This window comes from Benincasa hispida, chromosome 10, assembly GCF_027475165.1.
Source record: "Benincasa hispida cultivar pf3 chromosome 10, pf3_genome.v1.1, whole genome shotgun sequence".
NCBI classification, from domain to species: Eukaryota; Viridiplantae; Streptophyta; class Magnoliopsida; order Cucurbitales; family Cucurbitaceae; genus Benincasa; species Benincasa hispida.
This window is the reverse complement of record NC_143487.1, coordinates 50,912,276-50,931,970: the sequence shown is the minus strand read 5'-3', so window position 1 is coordinate 50,931,970 and position 19,695 is coordinate 50,912,276. Positions and strand designations below refer to the sequence as shown.

At 31.2% G+C, this 19,695-nt stretch overlaps 1 protein-coding gene and 1 pseudogene across 1 annotated transcript; both read left to right on the top strand.

Annotated features, from left to right (window-relative positions):
- The first annotated feature begins 5,949 nt into the window (after nucleotides 1-5,949).
- On the top strand, nucleotides 5,950-10,523 carry LOC150033445 (uncharacterized; annotated as a pseudogene).
- Nucleotides 10,524-14,023: 3,500 nt separating this feature from the next.
- On the top strand, nucleotides 14,024-19,464 carry PE11 (pectinesterase 11). Its single transcript, XM_039046694.2, has 4 exons — nucleotides 14,024-14,310; nucleotides 16,114-16,462; nucleotides 17,822-18,057; nucleotides 19,105-19,464. Exons 1-4 carry the CDS (start codon nucleotides 14,162-14,164, stop codon nucleotides 19,274-19,276), a joined length of 906 nt encoding a protein of 301 aa, XP_038902622.1. The 5' UTR covers nucleotides 14,024-14,161; the 3' UTR covers nucleotides 19,277-19,464.
- Nucleotides 19,465-19,695: the final 231 nt, after the last annotated feature.

Here is a 19,695-nt window from a genome sequence, read left to right as displayed (position 1 = left end):
CTTACTAAGCCCTTGTCAACTCCCTTATTCCTTTGTCTTTGTGTCAAGCTCAATGTTCATGATCCCTTAACCATTGGCTTGTAGGAGATGTGTTAAGATTGCCCATTAGTTATGGATTGCAACAACTGAAACGCACTTCAAAAGTATGCTCTTTAGGCTTAGAATTTAGTTAGTTTTATGCTTAATTTGTGATCTTTGATGTTTTTTATATTTAATTGTAGGAAATCAAGCAATTAGATTGAAGAAATCAATTTTGAAGATAAAATGACCAAAATGCCCATGGACTGAGCGTAATTATCCTTTTAAGAACGTAGAGTTACGCTAAAAGGCAGTAGCTAAAGATTCATCAGAGTGTAATAACGTTGTCCACGGCGTAGCTATGCTATAAACTTTGCCGAAGAAAACACGTGCGTCTCATCCAAAGATTGTTCACATCAACGTAATTACGATGCGCCTTACACTTCGATAAATAAAAGCCAGCGTAATTATGCTGCGAGCGCTGCTTATAGAATAAGTCTGCTGCCAACTATTTTGGTACACTTATATTTAATGCATTTGAACAATTAGCTACTGTTTGAATGATTTTAATTTGATGTCTTGCTTGAGAGAGATGACATTAGATTGGAACTAGCATGTTAAACTATTAATCAACTATACATGAGAATGATAGGAGGTTAGTAGAGATGAATATTAGAGGAACCTAATGTTGCACCTAATTAATTGATTGCATGAGAATGAGTTGATAATTAGCTATGAGAAAGGGTTGAACACGATAGAGGACACCTGGATAAAAGACTAAGTTTATGGTTAGCATAAAATGAATTCGAGGTCTAAATAATTAATTTAGTAGATCCACTAATGAAATCATCACCCGATGTTATCTTTTATTTACTTTTAGGATTAGATTAGTTAAATTCGCATCACAGTCTGGTTCCCTAAATAGAATTATAAGGACCTCTAAGTAGCTAAGAGTGTGTCAAACCAATTTCCCAAAGGATGATACTCGGTCCTTTTACCGTTTTACTATATTATAACTCAATGCATGCGTTTCGTCCATTAAGTTTTTGGCACCATTATCGGAGAATTTTGTTTGATTCCTTTTAATATTCAAGAGATTTGACTGATTTTAATTTAAGGTATAAATTAATTTTATTTATTTTATTTTAATTTTTTTATGTTTCATTTGAGTCATCTTTTTGTTGATTCCTTATGATGTTTGCTTTATCATGTATTACAATATTTTTGGGCGGCCTTATGGATTTTACCAACCTAGCTTAAGTCCACCACCACCACCAATACCTTTTAACCCATACCCTTATCTTATCAGTTATCATTCCCATGACCATATGAGTTATTATGTTCATCCAACCCTAGTAGATGAAAAACCTTCACTAGAAGACCAGTTAAAAGAGTATACCCTAGAGTCCAAGCTTAGAAGGTTTTGAATGGAAGAGGGGGAGAGGTTGGATAGGATAGAAACTCAAGTGGTAGAGAATGAGTCAACCCTTAAGCGTATAGGAGATCAACTTAGTCTGATAGTTGATGCATTTAGAGCCTTGCATGAGGAGAATTTTTCTAATGCCCCTGAGGTAGAGAGGTTTATTATTTTAGATTCTAATGGCGAGGATGAGTTAGAAGCATTTTAGTCACACTAAGAGTAGGTTTGTGAGATTGAAAGGAAAAATGTGCTTTAGATGAGGAAGCTCAAATGATTAATGTTGAGGTTAAAGAGCCTTGTTTTCCATCTCTTGAGAGCCCTCCCATTCTTGAATTTTCTCTTTCTCATGAGCCTCGTAAATATGATTCTGCTTTTAATTTTCAATTTTTTATTTTTCAAAAATTAAAAATACCAAAAGTAATTTTCTACTTTTCAGGTGCCCATGAAACAAGGGTAAGCCTATAGGACTTTGTAAGCTATATTGATTCAAGCAAGAAGGGGCCCAAAAGATGGGAGAATTTTTATGTGCCTTGACGTATAATCTCCCATGGCATCTAGCTCAAGAGATTAAACCGAGTGCTTCTTGAGAGGCAACCAACGTTTTACTTACTTTTAATTGTTTTAAGTTAATTGTTTTTTGTTTTTGGTTCAACTCTCACGGCATTCGATCTTAAACATTTGAGTCTCTGTCTTTTAGGAGCCCTCAAATAAAGCAGTTGTTCGCATGCCTGACACACGAGGATAACTTCACTAATCAAGCTAGTTCTGCTCACTTCTTGTGCTTTATTTTCTTTTCATTGCATTTCTAAGTTAGGGGTCGGGGAAGTAGTGCGTACTTTTGCTAGTCTTTTTGTATTTATTCTACTATGCATGTTATTTAGGAAAAATCGGCTTATTCATGTTAATTGAATATTGTTTGAGTGGCTGAATTTTGGAGAATTTTTTTTTCGAATTTGAGTGAGAAAATATGAGTTGTGGTTTAATTGTGAAATTTGACGAGCATGTGATGATTGTGATTGTCTGAAGTTGTTCGAAATATGTGTATTAGATGATTTATTGTGGAAATAGGATAGCACATTTATGAATTAAGTTATCTTCAAGTCCCTCTTTTGAATCCCTTGCATATATGAGCACATAGCCATTTTCTTTTAGGTTCTTATTAGTGAAGCATGCTTTTATTTAAGTTGATCTTTAGGCTAAATTGAGTGAAAAATAAAATAAAATAGAAAAAAGGAGAGGAAATAGTTTAAAAGAAGATTGTTCCTCCTTCCTTTATTCTTAGGGAAGTGAGTAAGCTTAAACACTTTGATTGAGACACTGGTCATAGTTGGCTATCTCCATGCACCCCATAGTTGGCAAGCTAAAACGAAGATGGTGTGTCTTGAGAAGTTCTTCTTTTGTTTTTTTTTTTTTTTTTTTTAAGAATAAATTACCAATCAAGTTGTCCTTCTTGTTACACAATCAAATAAAGAAAATTTTGATGAGTTTCATTGAACCAAAGTAGGGGGGAAACTGGAGAGGTTTATTTAAAATCATGATAAGATATTAAGGTTTAATTGAAAGTGCTTGCACACACATGTGAGGGATAATAAGATTGCTATTGAAATCTCTTAATATTAGGATGTGCTTGAAATGTTTATGCTTAATAGATCTAATGTGCTTATTTAGAATGTGAGGTTTGAGTAATTTGCATGCTTGTTTGAATTTCCTTATAGTCGTGTACTTTCTTTGTTTGAGACTAGCAAAGTTCTAAGTTTGAGGTGGTGAAATGCACTCTAAAAGTGTGTTCTTTAGGCTTAGAATTAGTTAGTTTTATGCTTAATTTGTGATCTTTGATGCTTTTTATGTTTAGTTGTAGAAAATTGAGTAATTGAACCAGAACAAGCAATTTTCAGGATAAAATGACCAAAATGCCCCTAGACCGAGCGTAATTATCCTCTCAAGAGCGTAGCGTTACGCTGAAAGGCAATAGTTGAAGAATCATCAGAGCGTAACAACATTGTCCACAACATAGCTACGTTACGAACTTTGACGGAGAAAATATGCAGGCCTCATCCAAAGAGCGTAACACATTAACGTAATTGCATTGCGCTTTACGCTTCGATAAATAGTAGCCAACATAATTATGCTCAATCCAGTGTAATTATGCTGCGACTACTGCTTATAAAATAAGTCTGTTGCCGACTAGAAGAAGAAGACTAATTTTAGGGTTTAGTTAGAGTCTATTGAGGCCTCCATGGGGAGTCGATTCATGGACAGAGGCGACATCTTAGAGCTTCCAAAGGAGTGGTGGATCGAGGAATTGTTGAAAGGAAATCCCAAGCTTGAGGGCGATAGTTGATAGCATGACTTGCATTTTATTCTCTCTTCTATTTTATGTTCCTTTGTATTTTGGATAGGATATGCACAGTCTTTATTTGTATCGCTATTATGAGTAGCTGATTTGTAGTCCTTAGGGTTTCAACATAATTTTTGGATTGTGAAACTTTGTTGATTGTTCTTGAACTTATTGAATGGACAAACTATTTTGGCATGCTTATGTTTAATGCATTTGAAGAATTAGCTACTGTCTGAATGATTTTAATTTGATGTCTTGCTTGAGAGAAATGGCATTAGATTGAAACTAGCATGTCAAATCATTAATCAACTATGCATGAAAATGATAGGAGGTTAATAGAGATGGATATTAGAGGAACCTAATGCTACACCTAATTAATTAATTGCATGAGAATGAGTTGATAATTAGGTGTGAGAAAGGGTCGATGATATGACTTCAACCATTGAACCATTGCATGTACCTAAAGGACCAATTATAAGAAGCAAGACAAAGAAGATTCAAGAGGCATTCACACTACATCTTCAAAAACTAGAAAATTCACAAGAACCGACAAATAATTTTGAGACCAAAGTTTTATATAATGTTAATTCAATGAGTCAAGAAGAGAATGACACGAAGATGGCATGGGAAAGTCCTATAGTTTGGAAGATGACATGATGGTAAAAAAAAGTGTGCAGATTTTGTGAAGAAAATGTTGTCAAGTGTGCACTGCATGGGGAAATGTGATGTCAAACCTTGTCAAACGTGCATATCTACTTTACCACATCCTAGATGAGATATTTAAGACAATTTAAAGATTTTCTACATTCTTAGTTTTGCATTTGGACTTATAATTTAGTATGCAATTAAGTTTCAAGTTTCTAGGTGTTATTTTCTACAATTTGCAATTAATTGTATTTGAATGACTTTTGAGTTTCTTGCATCCACGACCATTTGGCCTATAAAATAGCTTGTAATGTTCTTCAAAACTCATATTATCAATAATAAAAAGCTTGTGCTTATTCAACCCTTTGGTGTTGTCTTTTTCTTTCAAATCTTGCTTTAGATTTGATATTTAAATCAATTCATTGGATTAGTCTTGATCAAAATAATTCTGGAGTGAGTTGTCTTAGGATCTAAGAGTGACCATCATATATTCTAAGTTCGATCTAAGTAGCTTTCTTTGTGAGTGTTTGCAAGGATCCTAGAAGGACCTCTAGCTTTGCATCCAACAAGCATCTCGGGCGCTTATCATTTGGTATCAGAGTATTTGTTGATCGTTCTTGGCCGACTTTAGAGGTGTTATCTTTACTTCGTTTCAATTTATTTTATTTCACTTTTTTTTTTCCATAGCAATTGCTTACATCTTGTAACAAGACATACTACAACTTGTCTTCAAAACTTATTCAAATCAACTTGGATCTTAAAGAAAAAAAAAGTCAGCAAAAAATAAAAGGAAAAAAAAACATTAGCAAAAAAAAAAAATAAAAATAAACAGTAACAAAAAAAAAAAGAAGAAGAAAAGAAATCAAAGATCCAAAGCACATTAAAGTTTCTTGTCATTCATTTGAGAAAAAAAAATTCATATTTGTTTTATTTTTAGCCTAAGTTTAGTTACTCTAGTCTTAGTTTGTGAGAGTTGATCATTTTGAATTGGTTTTTTATCAAACTTTTAGTGAGATTGCACCAAAAATATAAGTCAACTCATACATCTTTGATCTAGTACCAAAAGCCTACCCTTGAGTGATAAACACGAGTGTTCTTGAGTGAAATTGGTGAGAAGTGTGGTGAGATCCTTTTAGTACTAACTTTAAAATGTCACAGGGTGAAGGAGTACCACAAGTACAAGATACTAATATGGCTATTCTTCAAGCCATTCAAGGCATGATGGAAATGATGAGGGAAGATAGGCAAGAAAGAAGGGCACAACAACAAAGAGTCTTACAAGAAGATGAGGGAGTAATTGACTTAGTTGAACAAGAAAGACAAATTGGAGGAAGAGGAAACATGAGAGGAAGAGGAAGAAATAATATGCACCCTAGACGAGGAGAAAGAATCCATGAAGATAGAGATAGTGGAGTCAAGCTCAAAATTCCACCATTTTGTGGAACGTCGGATGCGAGAGGCATACTTGGAATGGGAAAGGAAGATAGAACATGTGTTTGATTGCAACACATTTAGTGAGAATAAGAAGATGAGACTTGCCATTGTCGAATTCAGTAACCATGCGGGAAATTGGTATCAACATCTCAAATCCGAGAGAAGGAGGAAAGAGGAGGATCCCATTGAAACTTGGGAAGAACTTAAAGAAGCCATGAGAAAGAGGTATGTTCCAAAACATTATGAAAGAGATTTGAGAACTAAATTGCAAGTTTTGAGGCAGGAACAAAAAATGTAGCTGAATATTATCAAGAGATGGAAACTTTGATAGAAAGAGCAAATATTCAAGAAGAAGAAGAAGACACCATGTCTAGATTCCTTGGAGGTTTAAATCGAGAAATTGCTCATATCGTTGATAGATATCCTCAACTATACTTGGAAGATATGTATCATTATGCAATCAAAATTGAAGAACAATTGAGAGAAGAAAAGGAACATTCCAAGAGGTATAATTCTAAAGCTAATACCTTTTCAAATTCTAATGTTTGGAACAAGGATGGTTTTGTGAATAGGGGTGAAGCAAAAGGGAAGTTTGTGGCTCCTAAAAGAGTGGAAGCCAGTAGCACCTATACTAAAAAGAATGAAGCTTCAAAGGAGGAAAGAGAGAAATCTAGTTCCATTCAATGTTGGAAGTGCAAAGGATTTGGGCACATGAGCAAAGATTGTGTCAATAAAAAAGTCATGGTCATAAGAAATGGAATTATTGATTCAGAAGATGAATGTGATGAACAAGGTGGCAGCCTTGAGGAAGAATCCGAAGCCTTTGATGATGAGTACATTGAAGAAGGTAACTCCATATCCTTAGTTGCAAGAATAGTACTTAATGTGCAAATCAAGGAGGAGAAAGTTGAAGATCAAAGGGAGAGCTTATTTCACACAAGGTGCTTGATTGAAGGAACCCCATGTAGCTTGGTGATTGATAGTGGAAGTTGCACAAATGTTGTAAGTAGTTTTCTTGTAAAAAGACTCCAGCTCACTACTCGTCCACATCCAAAATCATATAAACTTCAATGGTTAACAAACAAAGGAGAATTGAAGGTAAACTCCCAAGTTCTTATTTCTTTTACTTTGGGAAGATATAAGGATGAGGTTCTTTGCGATGTAGTACCTATGCATGCGGGTGATATGTTATTGGGCCGACCTTGGCAATATGATAGAGAAGTCACATATGATGGTTTGTTGAACAAGTACACATTTACTTTGAATGGGAAGAAGTTTACTTTGCTTCCATTATCTCCATATGAAGTGCAATGCGATCAAGTGAAATTAAAAAAGAAAAGAAAAGAATTTAAGGATCAAGAGAGGAGAGAAGAAAGTAAGTTAAAGGAGAAGAGCGAAAAAAAAGAGAAAAGTGAGAGGCAAAAGGTGAGTGAAAACCAAGAGAGAAAAAAGAGTGATTTTGAGGAAAAAAAAGAAAGAGTGTGAGTTTGGTTATGAGAAAGAGGGAAGAGAGGAATATGTTTTCATTCGAAGTACCAAACTTTGTACTTATATGCAAAGGAATGTGTTTAGTAACTGAACCTAACTCTAATGATGGTTTGCCTAGTGCTTTTAAATCTCTTTTGCAGGAATTTAATGACATGTTTCTGTATGAAGATGCATCTACGGGTCTACCTCCTTTAAGAGGAATTGAGCACAAAATTGACTTCATACCCGGGGCAACGCTTCTAAATATGGCGACATACAGGACCAATCCAATCAAGGCTAAGGAAATTCAAAGGCAAGTGGAAGAACTCATGGATAAAGGTTATGTTCGAGAAATCATGAGTCCTTGTTCGGTTCCAGTCATTTTAGTGCCCAAGAAAGATGGAACATGGAGGATGTGTGTTGATTGTCGAGCCATCAACAAAATAACAATAAAGTATCGACATCCTATTCCTAGATTGGACGACATGCTAGATGAATTACATGGTGCAAAATTGTTTTAAAAAATTGATCTTAAAAGTTGTTAACATCAAATTCGAATACATGTGGAAGATGAGTGGAAAACGGCTTTCAAAACAAAATTTAGTCTTTATGAGTGGCTTATTATGCCATTTGATCTTACCAATGCACCAAGCACTTTTATGAGGCTAATGAATTATGTTTTGAGAGAATACATTGGAAAATTTGTTGTGGTATACTTTGATGATATTCTTGTTTACTCTAAAAATTTGAATGAACATATGTTGCATGTCAAGACAATTTTACTTAAACTTAGAGAAGAAAAGTTTTATGTCAATTTCAAAAAGTGTAGCTTTTGTCTAGACCAATTCAATTTCTTAGTATTTGTTGTTGGAAAGGATGGAGTGAAAGTTGATGAAGAAAAGGTCAAGGCTATTCGAGAGTGGCCAACACCACCAATGCAACCGAGGTGAGATCTTTTCATGGTTTGGCTAGTTTTTATAGAAGGTTTATTAAGGATTTTAGTAGCATAGCCTCACCATTGAATGAACTTATTAAAAAGAATGTGAAATTTGAATGGAAAGAAAAGCAAGAAAATGCATTCAATGAATTGAAAGATAAATTGACTAATGCACCTTGTCTTGCTTTACCTAACTTTGACCAATCTTTTGAAATTAAATGTGATGCAAGTGGGATAGGGATTGCAGCTATTTTGATGCAAGAAAAGAGGCCAATCATGTTCTTTAGTGAGAAGCTAAATGGAGCACAACTTAGCTATCCCACATATGATAAGGAATTACATGCACTTGTAAGGGCTTTGCAAGTTTGGCAACATTACTTGTGGCCAAAAGAGTTTGTCATCCACACGGATCATGAAAGCTTGAAGCATCTCAAAAGCCAACAAAGTTGAACAAGAGGCATGCTAAATAGGTAGAGTTCATTGAGATATTTCCATATGCCATTCATTACAAGAAAGGTAAGGATAATGTGGTGGCTGATGCATTATCAAGAAGGTATGAATTGTTTTCTTCCTTTAGTGTAAAAATTCTTGGTTTTAAACACATGATTGATTTGTACAAAGTAGAGATATCTGAATTTCATGATGTGTATATTCAATGTTTAAAAGGGAAAAACGTGCATGATTATATTGTGTTTGATTAAATGCTTTTTAGGAAAGGAAAACTTTGTATTCCTAAGTGTTCCATAAGAGAGTTGCTTGTGAAGGAAGCTCATGAGGGAGGACTAATGGGGTATTTTGGGGAATTTAAAACATATAACATGTTGGCTGAACATTTTTATTGGTTAAAAATGAGAAAGGATATGAACAAAGTGTGCAAACAATGTTTCAAATGTAAGGAGGCTAAGTCTAAGACACAACCACATGGTTAGATGTTTCTAGTGAACCTTGGATTGACATTAGCATGGATTTTGTTTTAGGACTACCAAAGACTAGAAGACATCATGATGACATTTTTTGTGGTAATTGATAGGTTTAGTAAAATGGCACATTTCATACCATATAATAAAACAAATGATGCTACTAACATAGTTAATCTTTTCTTTAGGGAAGTGGTTAGATTGCATGGAATTCCTAAGACCATTGTTAGTGATAGAGATGCAAAATTTTTAAGCCATTTTTGAAAAGTTTTCTGGGGTAAGTTGGGAATTAAGCTTTTGTTTTCAACAACTTGTCACCCCCAAACTGATGGGCAAACTGAGGTGGTTAATAGAACATTGGAAACTTTGCTTAGGTCATTAATTTCTAAAAATCTCAAGTCTTGGGAGGATACTCTACCTTTTGTAGAGTTTGCTTACAATAGAGCAATACATAGCACCACTCATTGTTCACCTTTTGAGGTTGTGTATGGCTTTAATCCATTAACTCTGTTGGATTTGTCACCCTTGCCACCTAATATGTTTACTAGTGATGCAGCTGTTTCAAGAGCAAAATACATCAAAAATTTGCATAAAGAAGTCAAAGAAGGGATTAAAAAGAAGAATCAAAAGCTTGTCAATAGCAAGAACCAAGGGAGAAAGAAAATGATTTTTAAACCCGGTGTTGGGTTTGGGTACATCTACGAAAGGAAAGGTTTCCAGATCAAAGAATGTCTAAACTTCAACCAAGAGGAGATGGTCCATTTCAAGTGATAGAGCGGATCAATGATAATGCCTACAAATTGGATCTTCGAGGTGAGTACAACGTAAATTCTACTTTCAATGTGGCTGATTTGACTCCTTTTGATGTAGGGAATGAAGACCTTGATTTGAGGACAAATCCTTTTAAAGAAAGGGGGGATGATATGACTTCAACCATTGAATCATTGCATGTACCTAAAGAACCAATTACAAGAAGCAAGACAAAGAAGATTCAAGAAGCATTCACACTACATCTTCAAAAACTAGAAAATTCACAAGAACCGACAAATAATTTTGAGACCAAAGTTTTATATAATGTTAATTCAATGAGTCAAGAAGAGAATGACACGAAGATGGCATGGAAAAGTCCTATAGTTTGGAAGATGACATGATGGTAAAAAAAAGTGTGCAGATTTTGTGAAGAAAATGTTGTCAAGTGTGCACTGCATGGGGAAATTTTTCTGCATTCCTAGTTTTGCATTTGGACTTATAATTTAGTATGCAATCAAGTTTCAAGTTTCTAGGTGTTATTTTCTACAATTTGCAATTAATTGTATTTGAATGACTTTTGAGTTTCTTGCATCTACGACCATTTGGCCTATAAAATAGCTTGTAATGTTCTTCAAAACTCAGATTATCAATAGTAAAAAGCTTGTGTTTATTCAACCCTTTGGTGTTGTCTTTTTCTTTCAAATCTTGCTTTAGATTTGATATTTAAATCAATTCATTGGATTAGTCTTGATCAAACTAATTCTGGATTGAGTTGTCTTAGGATCTAAGAGTGACCATCATAGATTCTAAGTTTGATCTAAGTAGCTTTCTTTGTGAGTGTTTGCAAGGATCTTAGAAGGACCTCTAGCTTTACATCCAACAAGCATCGCGGGTGCTTATCAGTCGAGTTCGATAGAGGATACTTGGATAAAAGACACTTAGGTTTATGGTCAGCATAAAATGAATTTGAGGTCTAAATAATTAATTTAGTTGATCCATCAATGAAATCATCACCCTACGACGTGTCTTTGTCTAGTTTCGCCCGATGTTATCTTTTATTTGCTTTTTAGAATTAGATTAGTTAAATTCTCATCACACTTTGGTCCCCTAGATAAAATAAGAAGGACCTCTAAGTAGCTAAAAATGAGTCAAACCAATTTCTTAAAGGATGATACTCGGTGCCTTGATCATTTTATTATATTATAACTAAACGTATGCGATTGCGTCCATCAACAACATATTTGTATTGTTATTTGAGATTTTTTTAGGGTTGTTATTCTCTACTTTTGGTTGTATTGTTCTTAGGGTAATCAGGAGTTATTTCGTCTCTCATATTCTCTATATAAATGTGGCTTTGGGATCTATTGCTGGTATGAAAAAGATTGAAATAAAATCAATATCTTGAAAGATTTTCTCCTGAAATTCTGTATTATTATGTTTCTCTTTCCTGTGAATTGCTAGACAAAAAGAAATCCACCCGATTAATAAAATTGATGATCTCCAGCGAACAGAATCAACCGCAGATTAATGTCTCCCTTTCTCTGAGTAAAAATGCAGTCACTCAAAAGTGTCAGACTATTATGATCACGAACAACCCAATGGATAGTTAATGTTAGTTATAAAAACTATTGCAATTTAGAAAGGTCTTTATGAGTAGCCATCCTAATGGTCGGAATAGACAAGTTTATGGTAGAATTTTTTATTCATCATATTTAATTTCTTGAAAATGAAAATTAACTAATAATAAAATAGATGTTTTTCATTTTTATTGTAAGAATATGCTTAATGTTTTCTCACAAAAAAAAGAAAAAGAATATAATATATATAATGAATAGAAGTATATTTGAAATAACGTAATGAAGTTAGAATTTGAGGTCAACTAATTAATAATGTAAAGACAACAAAATAAGGGAAAGAAAATCAAAGTTTTCCTCTACCAGCTGTGTTTTATTCAAAGTTGAAGTTGCCATGTATTGTGCCTTATGTATCTGTTGCTTCAAGAAATCACTGCCTTTTTCTGTATTTCTTTTGCTTCATTCCATCCTTTTCAATGCCACCTTTATTTATTTATTTATTATTTACGTTTTATGATTCGGTTCATGCTCACTTCTTTCGGGTTCATATATACCATTTACCATCGTTTGATTTTAATGCCCTAATCGATATCCCATTTTCAAAAATTAAAAAAAAAAAAACTAAACTAAAATCTTGTTTGATAATTAAGGTTCTGTTCATTAATCATTTGGGTCTCATTTACTAAGGTTCCGTTTGATAACCATTTAGTACTCAACCAAAAATGTGGATAAAATAGGTTAAATTTTCAAAAACAAAAACAAAAAATCAAATGGTTACCAAATGGGACTTTAATTTTTTTGTATTTGTTTTTAACATTACGTCTGTAGACACTACTTTCACCTCCAAATTTCTCCCTTTGTTATCTACTTTTTACCAATGGTTTAAAACACCTAGCCAAAATTTGAAAACTAAAAAAAGTAGCTTTTAAAAACTTGTTTTTATTTTTTGAATTTGATGAAGAATTCAATCATTGTACTTAAAAAAGATGCAAATCTTGGTAAGAAATGGAAAGAAAATAGGCTTAATTTTCAAAAATAAAAAATGAAAACTGAAATGGTTACCACATGGGGGCATAACCATTTCGTTTTTTGTTTTGGTTTTTGAAAATTAAGTCTACTTCTTCTCAATTTCTTATAATGATTTGCATTTTTCTTGAGTAGAATGATTGAATTCTTGGTCGAATTCCAAAAATAGAACCAAAATTTTAAAAGTTGATTTTTTTAGTTTTCAAAATTTGATTAGTTTTTTAAACCATTGGTAAAAAGTAGATAACAAAGGAAAAAATTAGGAGATGAAAATAGTGTTTGTAGCTTAATAATGTTAAAAAACCAAAAACTAAAAACGAAATGGTTACCAAATGAGACATTGGTTTTTTGTTTTGTTTTTTGAAAATGAAGTTTCTTCTAAAATTTCTTACCTTTCATCTTTCTTAAGTAAAATATTTGGATTTTTAGTCAAATTCCAAAAAAAAAAAAAGATTTAAAAAAAACTATTTGTTTTTTTTTTAAATTCTTAGTGCAAAATTAAAAATTGACTTAGTTTTTAAAAATATCGATAGAAACTTAAATAACAACAAAACAAGAAATTTAGTGATGGAAAAAACATTTATAGATTTAATTTTTAAAAAGAAAATGGTTACTAAATAGAGTTTTAGATTTTGTTATTCACTTTCTATCAATATTTTTAAAAACTAAATCAGTTTGAAAACTAAAAAAATAAGTACTTTTTAAAATAAAAATAAAACATGTTTTTAGATTTGGATTTGACAAAGAATTTAAACATTGAAAATCATAATAAGAAATTGGAGAAGAAACAAAAATATAATTTCAAAAACATAAAACTAACAAACAAGACTGTTATCAATCAGAAATGTTATTAGCGAAGACCATAATTAATTACACTTATTTTATATGGGAGGAAACTTGTATTGTTTATACACTTCCATATGTACAACTATGTTGTTATAAGTTTAATTTTTAAAAATCAAAACCAAAATTATTATCAAACAAAAGTTAAATGTTATCAATTGACATCGTAATCAATTAATTGCACTTAATTTATGTGGAAGTAAACTTGTATTAATTGTTTGCATTTGATAAGTATAAGTTGTATTTATAAGCTTACAAAAATAAAAAATCAAATTGTTACTAAACAAAGTCATCATGAGTTAGCACATACTATTTACACAAAATTATTAAAAAAAAAAAAAATCCTTTTTGAATTTTACTTGTTTAAAAAATACCCTTATACTATCACAAAAATTGCAGTATTACCTCTCAAACTTTCATACCATAAAATATAAAACCGTTTGAATGACGATGACCTAAACAATTTCGACTACTTCTACTCTAAGGAATTTTTTGAAATAGTTATATAAGTTTATGAGTAATATTATTGCATATCTTTTGAAGGGATATGAGTAGTTTTGAACGATATTTCTTATAATTTAACCTTTATATATATATATATATATATTTGGGGAAACTTTTATTCATTGCAACCCCATGGAGATGAATAAGGAAATTCCCTCACATGGGCACACATGGGCATTTAGCCTCTAAACCAAGCTACACAAACTATAAATATGTGCATATCTCTTATGATCATTATATTTGTGGTGGAAGGGGAAATTATTTTGAAAAATCTTCCAATATATTGGAATGGCTCCTACAGATATGACAAGTGCAAGGCTGATAAGAGTGGATCAATCAGGAAATGGAGATTTTAAAAAGATTCAAGAAGCAATTGATTCTGTTCCATCTCATAACAATGAACTCGTTTTCATTTGGGTTAAGCCTGGAACTTACAGGTTCGTAAAATTAAATCATTTGTTTGATTTCCAATTTTAAATTTTTGTTATGTACTAGTCGACGACTAATACGATTATCAAACTCTTTAACATAGTATAAGTTAACCAACACGAACATAGTTCAATTGATACAAACTTTTTTCTATGATTTTAAGGGTAGGAGGTTTTGTTAAATAAACATTAAAAGAGAGGGTATTTAAAAAAAAAAAAAAAAACTAATGATAAGAAAAATTACACTTTTGGTCTCTTAAGTTTTGAGTTAATAGTAGTTTGTTTTATGAGTTTTCAAACTCCACATTTTAAGCCCCGTTTGGTAACCATTTCGTTTTTTGTTTTTAGTTTTTTTGAAAATTAAGCCTATAGGTACTATTTCCATCTCCTAATTTCTTCTTTTGTTATCCATTTTTACCAATAATTTAAAAGATTAAGTCAAAATTTGAAAATTTAAAAAAGTAGCTTTTTAAAATTTATTTTTATTTTTGAAATTTGACTAAAAGTTCAAGAATTGTAATGCAAATTATTGTACGAATGGGAAATATCTCGACTTAATTTCCAAAAATCAAAAAACAAAAAATAAAATGGTGCACTTTTAACTTTTGAAATTTGATCTCTTTTTCTTAGGGTTTTTGCTACCGTAGCTAATGGAAGTTGACAATTTTTTTTTAATTGAAAAGTATTCTTTTAATTTTTTAAAAATAAAACATATTTTAAACATTCTTGGTCCCTCTTCCTTCTTCTTTCTTCCTGGGTGATTTTGATTTTATTTGAGTTAAATGGTAATCACCAATGGTTCAAAAAATTTTGATTTTAACAATCATGTAGTTCATAGGTTGCTTGTGTATTTTACAATGTACTCAAGGATTTAACTGTAATGATGTAACAAATTGAAGAGGTGTTGGATCAAATTCAAAATTGAAGGGTTGTAATTGTCTCTACTTCAATATTATAAAAAGAATTAGAGATTTTGACTGCTATAATATGGTTGTCTCATGAACTCGAAAAATCTACGTCTCTATTTTCTCTCTGATTTTTTTCTTAGTTTCAATAACATGTAGGATTAGGAGATTCGAACCTCTAACTTAACTTTAAACTTAAATGAGTTGAGCTATTTTCAAACCGGCCTTAACCCTAAATTAATATATAGTCAGAATGATTTTTGGTATTTCTCTTTTCTAAAAATAAAAAAAAAAATTAGTGATAATTTAATTAAAAATAATGATAAAAGAAATTTTTTGTAAGGATGTTCGTGAACTGAGTTGAAACACTTTTTAGATTTAATCTAATTATTTGGGTTATAAGTTTCTTCAACTTAAATAACTCTTATTAAATAATGAAGCTAACCCAACCCGTTCATGAAACATTTTTTGAGTGGGTTGGTTCGGGTTACTCAAATTATTTATTTAATTTTTGTTTTAGAAAATAAGTAAAATATTACTATGTAAAATTTTATTGAATTATTTTCATATATTGGATTAACCTTAACAACTCAATCTAATAAAAATTTTCTTTCCCAGTTGCTACAAAATTATATTTAGCTGTTGGGAAATAAATAAGTTAAAAAATATATATTTTTTAAATTAATAATAAATTTGAGCCCATTTAGGTTATTTTAGACCCATACATAAACTAATTTTGTCTATAAAATTTTCATTTATTTGAACTAAATCTAATCTAAATAGGTTGATAACTAAAACAAAATCTAATCTAAATAGGTTGATAACTAAACTAAAATGTAGTTGTGATTTTTTCGGGTGATTTAGGTTTTTTTTAACGCACTTCATTTTTGGTAATGAAATTGAACAGAGAGAAAATAGTGGTACCGGAGGAGAAGCCATTCATAACAATAAGCGGCAGCAAGGCCTCCGACACCATAATCACATGGAACCAAGGAACTGATTTACTTCAATCTCCGGTCGTCTCCGTCTTTGCCTCCGACTTCATCGGCCGTTTTCTGACCATCCAAAACACCTTCGGCACCACCGGCATTGCGGTGGCGCTAAGGGTCTCTGCAGACAGAGCCGCCTTCTATGGCTGCCGGATCATATCCTTTCAAGATACCCTTCTGGATGACGCCGGAAGACATTACTTCAAGAATTGTTACATTGAAGGAGCCACCGATTTCATCTGCGGAAATGCCGCTTCTCTCTACGAGGTTTTTTCATCTCCTTTAATAATTATTTGATTTTTTAAAAAAATGAAATTGTAAAACATAATTTCTATCTCTGGTTTTTTTAATAATTTAGATAACTATATATTTTAGAGTCCTTTCTCAAAATTTAAAGCTAAGTTGTGAAAACTAATTAATTAAAACTAATATATTGTTTTTAAAAAACTTTTTTTTTTTTTTTTTTTTTTATTTGTGTTTGGTTGTACATTCATATTTGATTGTATATGAGAAGGTAATAAATTATATTTGTATATTGTAGGAAACTAATTAGGATAACCTCATATTATTTTTAATAGATTAATCAATTAATAATGAAAGAATCATTTTAATTAGATAATTAATTACAAGCATTATTAAAAAAATGAATACACATACTAAGTTAAAATAACTATTAGTGAATCAATTGTTTTTATTTGAAACTAATACTAAAATTAATTAATTAGTATTTGTACATAAATATATTTAACTACATTAATTTAATATATTTTTATTGATAAAAGTGAATTAAATAAGTATATGATTATTTATTTATTACAATCAATTATTTAATTTTAGTTAAAGTAGTGTTCATATTTATTAATTATAAATTTTATTTGTATCAACTTATTTTGCTTAGATAACATGAATAACTTCATTTTAATAAACAATATACAAAAATTAATCTAAGAAAAGAGAACCAAATATGATAGGTTAAGAATGAAAGTTAATAAGAAATATTAGATCAAATGTTTTAAATTAATGATCATATGTTGATTATGAAGGATGAAATTAAAATTAATCTCAATAAATAATTGTTGGATTATAAAATTACAATTAAGTAACCAATTATATTTATTGAAAAATGAATTTTTTACTAAATTTTAAGATATTGTTAGCTAATTAGTCAATGATTTACGTAAATAAGTAATTACATTAATTTAATAAATTTTTATTTATCAAAATAAATTAAGTAAACAATTTAATAGATTATTATTGATTTATTAAAATAAATAATTATATTAATTTATTAAATTAATATTAATTAATTAATTAATAATATTCAAAATGAAATTATATATAAAATAAAAAATAGAAGAAGAGGGAAGAAGAGAAAACCTACACTCTTGGAAGGGAAAATGAAACCTTTGTATGAGAAAGAAGTGTCATAGGTTTTGCATGTCTGTATCAATGTCCATCTAGAAAACTCTTCAACCAAACCAGGTTTTTATTATAAATCGTTGGTTTTGATATAAGTGTACTTTGAACGTGAACTATATTGATTCATGCACTTTTTTCTCTCTTTTTAGAAATATAATTTCAAAACATCTATTTTTGGTCTTTTTGGTCTTATGTTCAATTGTATAGAGGTGTCATTTGCACTCGACGTCGGATAGAGGTGGGGCGATGACGGCGCAACACCGGAACACGACGGAGGAGAACACTGGGTTTGTGTTCTTGGGAGGAAAAATTACAGGAAGTGGTTCCACTTTTCTTGGACGGCCATGGGGGGATTGCTCTAAGGTTGTGTTTGGTTACACCTACATGTCCAATGTTGTTGAACCACAGGGCTGGAATGATTGGGGAGATCAAAGCAAGCAAAGGTAATATATACACCCTAACATTATTTATTCCCATTAGATAAGATTATTAATTAAATTCTCGAGGTTTAGTTTTATTTGTTAGTTTCAGTTTAGTCTATATCATTTTTGAAAGTTACAATTTAGTATTAAAGTGAGCTTGGTTCTAGAGATGAAAGGTTCAATTCTCTATCCCGCAATTATTGAATTAAAAAAAAGTTTTAATTTAGTCTCTACCATTTGAATTTAGTTTTAATCTTTTTCTTATAATTTTAAAAGTTTCGATAATTTAATTCATGTGGTTAAGTTTAAGTTCACATATTCTTATCTCTAAATAGTCTTTTTTAATCACTTCTTTTTACATATTTTTACCGAGATCAAATTAGAGTTAAAACTTAAAACTATATAATAGACTAAATTGAAACTAATTCTATAGAACTCACTAAACTCGAAATACAAACATCAAAATTAATTACAACAAAATAGATATTTCATGACACATGAACAACAGCATATTTAGAGAGGAAGGAAAAAAAACAGTCGTAAAAACTCAATTCACGCGTTGAAACTTTTTAAATCGTAAGAAATCAATAACTCAAATAATAGTTAGGAACTAAATAGAAACTTCCAAAATTTATATGATTCAACATGTGTTATAAATACCAAAGTAAACTTGTGTGGGCAAAAAATATAGGAGAATTTTCTTTTTTTAAAAGTATTAAACATAAAATTTTAGATGCAAAACTCTAAAACTAGAGAAAAATTATGACCAAAAGAAACTGCTGATGTCGAATATTATTACAGTCGTGCATAATTTCTCTGAAATTTGTAACATACTAAGCTTAAAAGTGTTTCCTAGTTCAAATGATTGGAAAACAAAGAAATATAGTAGGGCTTTCTTTTTCTTTTTTTTAATAGTATTTAGAGCCTATCATTTAATTTCTTGTATTTTTAGATGCAATTAAATTCGTTATCCGGTCGTTGTTGATATTTTACCAAAAACCCTACAAGGTGGTAAAATTAATTGTAATTTGCAAACTAAGATTTGTGTGAAACCATTCATATATACAGAACAGTGTTGTATGGAGAATACAAATGCTATGGGCCAGGAGCAAATAGAGCCAAAAGAGTGGCATGGTCACGAAGCCTGTCGACGGATGAAGCTGCAAAACTCTTCACCAAAGACATCATTGGCGGTCGAGCTTGGCTTCGACCTGCACCATCTCATTTCAAAAGGGGCTAGTCCTACCTAGCTCCATCATTATTATTGTCACAATCAACATTCTCTATTAATTTTCTCACATATAATTATAATCTCAATATTACGTATGGATAATATGATGTTTCTTCTTGTTAGTCCGACATTATAATTTTGTTGTCCATGAGTTGGTATCGCAAGACGACACAAAATGATATAACACATTCCCTAAAGATCATTCTCTATGACGTTGTCTCCTACTCTATAAGCTCTCACTAGAAGAAATTCGGACTTTAATGTCGGTTGGCAACTGACATTAAAGATAGTGTTATTAAATCCCTTTAATGTCGGTTTTAAACCGACATTAAAGGGCTTCAATAACACCAATAACACAGCCTTTAATGTCGATTGCAACCGACATTAAATGCAGCCGACATTGAAGGTCTTTAATGTCGGCTACAACC

Coding starts and splice junctions, on each gene's coding strand:
- PE11 (XM_039046694.2), top strand. CDS start 14,162: ATGGCTCCTACAGATATGACAAGTGCAAGGCTGATAAGAGTGGATCAA. Junction 16,463..17,821: donor ATGCCGCTTCTCTCTACGAG/GTTTTTTCATCT, acceptor TCAATTGTATAG/AGGTGTCATTTGCACTCGAC. Junction 18,058..19,104: donor GGAGATCAAAGCAAGCAAAG/GTAATATATACA, acceptor TCATATATACAG/AACAGTGTTGTATGGAGAAT.